The sequence below is a fragment of the Phyllostomus discolor genome, chromosome 8 (genome assembly GCF_004126475.2).
Source record: "Phyllostomus discolor isolate MPI-MPIP mPhyDis1 chromosome 8, mPhyDis1.pri.v3, whole genome shotgun sequence".
Classification (NCBI taxonomy): domain Eukaryota; kingdom Metazoa; phylum Chordata; class Mammalia; order Chiroptera; family Phyllostomidae; genus Phyllostomus; species Phyllostomus discolor.
In genome coordinates this window covers 41,918,625-41,921,232 of record NC_040910.2, presented here as the reverse complement: position 1 = coordinate 41,921,232, position 2,608 = coordinate 41,918,625, and the positions used below count along the sequence as shown (strand labels likewise).

Genomic DNA, 2,608 nt, shown 5'->3' with positions numbered 1-2,608 from the left:
GGAATCATGCAATTTTAGGTCAAAAATTGCTGAACACTCAGCACAGTATGGGCAAGTGTGGTTGTAAATCACCCATCATGAAATAGGCAAATGCATCGAAAGAGTCTTAAAAACAATTCACTAAAACCAAACACAGCTTCTCACAACAATGCCAGCTGACACACTGATACAGATCAGTTCCTAGGACACTCATCTGTAGGGGAAGCCTCTACGATAGGGGGCCAACCCTCCAGAAAATAATTCCAGTTTTGGGGGGGACTCCCCTCATATAAGGTGATATAATGAACTCTGAGATGCAGGATTTAGGCTGTACGAGGCTGCAGTATTTTTCTTCACTGCTGTATTCCAGACATCTATGACAGCATGGCACACCAAAAGTGTTCAGTAAATATTGTTGAATGAGTGACTTTGGTAACAATTAGCAATGGTTTTGAACAAATTTTGTTATGTCATAATTCTTATTCAACTGTTCCCAGTACGCTCCTGAAGTGGCTGGTATGGACCTGCAGGGCTTGAAATCCAAGATGAGGTGCAGTAATACATAATAAAGAGAGGGTATGAGGAGGGTAAAACTGAGGATAACAGAGGAATCATCATAAGAGGTTAAGACAAAGTGCTTAAAAAGCCATCATAACCAAAGTCACTTACAGAGAATGGGTGACAAACAAAATTCAATGTGATCAAGAGGTAGGATTTCTTTAGCCAACTGCTCCTACCCCTGTCAGCTTAGAATCCCAGGATGAGTGTTCACCTTATGGAACATAGAGCTTTCTACCAAGAACTTTCTGTAGAGCCCTCTTGATGTCCCTGTTCCGCAGGCTGTAGATGAAGGGGTTCAGCATTGGGGTGACCACAGTGTACATCACTGAGGCAATCATGCTCTTCCAGGAAGGTGCATCAGAACTGAGATACACACCAAGGCCTGTCCCATAGAATAAAGAAACTGTGGACAGGTGAGACCCACAGGTAGAAAAGGCTTTATATTTCCTATGTCCTGATGGGATTCTCAGGATTGAGGAGACAATTCGAATATAGGAGCAAAGAATCCCTGAGAAGGGAACAATGCCAAGCAGGCTAGTTACCATATAGAGCAGGATGTAATTGATGAGTGTGTCTGAGCAGGCTATGGTGAGGGCCTGAGCAAGTTCACAGTAAAAGTGTGAAATCTCCCAGTTGGTACAGAAAGACAGCCGCAATGTCAACAGACTCTGGGTCAGGGAGTATGTTATGCTGATGAACCAGGACAGGAGAACCAGTAGGCCACAGAGGCGGGGGTTCATGATGAGTGTGTAGTGTAAGGGGTGACAGATGGCCACAAACCGGTCATAGGCCATTATTGTGAGGAGAAAAGTGTCCATAACTCCAAACACCATAAAAAAACACATCTGAGTGATGCAGCCTGCATAGGTGATGGCTTTGCTCTGTGTCTGGATGTTCACCAGGACCTTCGGCATGGTGGTGGAGGTGAAACAGATGTCAGCCAAGGAGAGGTTGGAGAGCAAAAAGTACATGGGCGTGTGGAGGTGAGAGTCACAGGTGATGGCCAGGATGATCAGCAGGTTTCCCAACACAGTGATCAGGTACATGGACAGGAAAAGACAGAATAGGATGGGTTGATTCTCTGAGTCTTGGGAAAATCCCAGAAGTATAAAATATGACAGTCTTGTTTGATTTCTTGTTTCCATACTGCTGACGTATCAGCTAGATGATTGAGAAAAGAAAATACCATGAAATAGACACTGAACATATAATGGGGAATGAATATACTCTACTTATACAAAGCTACCCATAATAATCCAAATAAATGTTAAACCCGGCATGTTACTCTAACCTGATATTTTTCCTCAAAGTTAGATCTTGCATGTTAAAATTTTTTTGGTATGATTTGCAGTTCAGCAGTTTCAGATTTTGTGTGAATCTGAGAACAGCCTGACCTCACAGCCCCTGCCAATGTCAACTGCCCAGACACAGGAATGCAACTGACATAAGCCAGAAGGCCAAACCCAGGACAATGCCCAGGAAGGTCCATATTGAGACCACCAATGGCACTGCCTGCATGTACACAGCCCTGCCTAGAGCTCTTTGTTCTGGTTTGTCACTGAGATGTTATGATTGGCTTTGGGACTACTGACCCCATTTTCTTGTGTGGCTGGCACTTGAATACACCTCTTTCTTGTTCACCAGCACCTGTCTCATGACTTTGATTTCTACTGTGGCAGGCAGCCAACCTGGGATTGGTTCCAGATAGCCCTAGATTTTTTCTGCTTTTTAAACTTCTTGAAGTAAATGGGCACGAAAGCCTTAATACAAAATTTAGGAATTGTATATTGTTTTGTTACATGCAACATTTCATATTGTTGATCAATCCTTACTTAATGTCCAATGGAACACTCATCTACCTTCTTTATCTCTGGCTTAGAAGTATCACTACACAGTTAAGAGGAACCTTGGAGCTTAGAGGCAAAATGGTTTCTACTGGCTATAACACAAAGGTGCAGCATGCAGTCTGGTAAACTCCGTAACTTGATCTGGGTTGTCTGCCATATCTGGAATACAAAAGGGTCAGATAACCATGTCTCAGAGGTAAGAGAATTTGAGAAATTATCTC

General features: G+C 43.1%; 1 protein-coding gene across 1 annotated transcript; it reads right to left on the bottom strand.

Annotated features, from left to right (window-relative positions):
* Positions 1 to 463: 463 nt before the first annotated feature.
* Positions 464 to 1,704, bottom strand: LOC114503641 (olfactory receptor 7C1-like). Its single transcript, XM_028521288.2, has one exon. It carries the CDS (start codon positions 1,683 to 1,685, stop codon positions 753 to 755), a length of 933 nt encoding a protein of 310 aa, XP_028377089.1. The 5' UTR covers positions 1,686 to 1,704; the 3' UTR covers positions 464 to 752.
* Between the last annotated feature and the right edge of the window lie 904 nt (positions 1,705 to 2,608).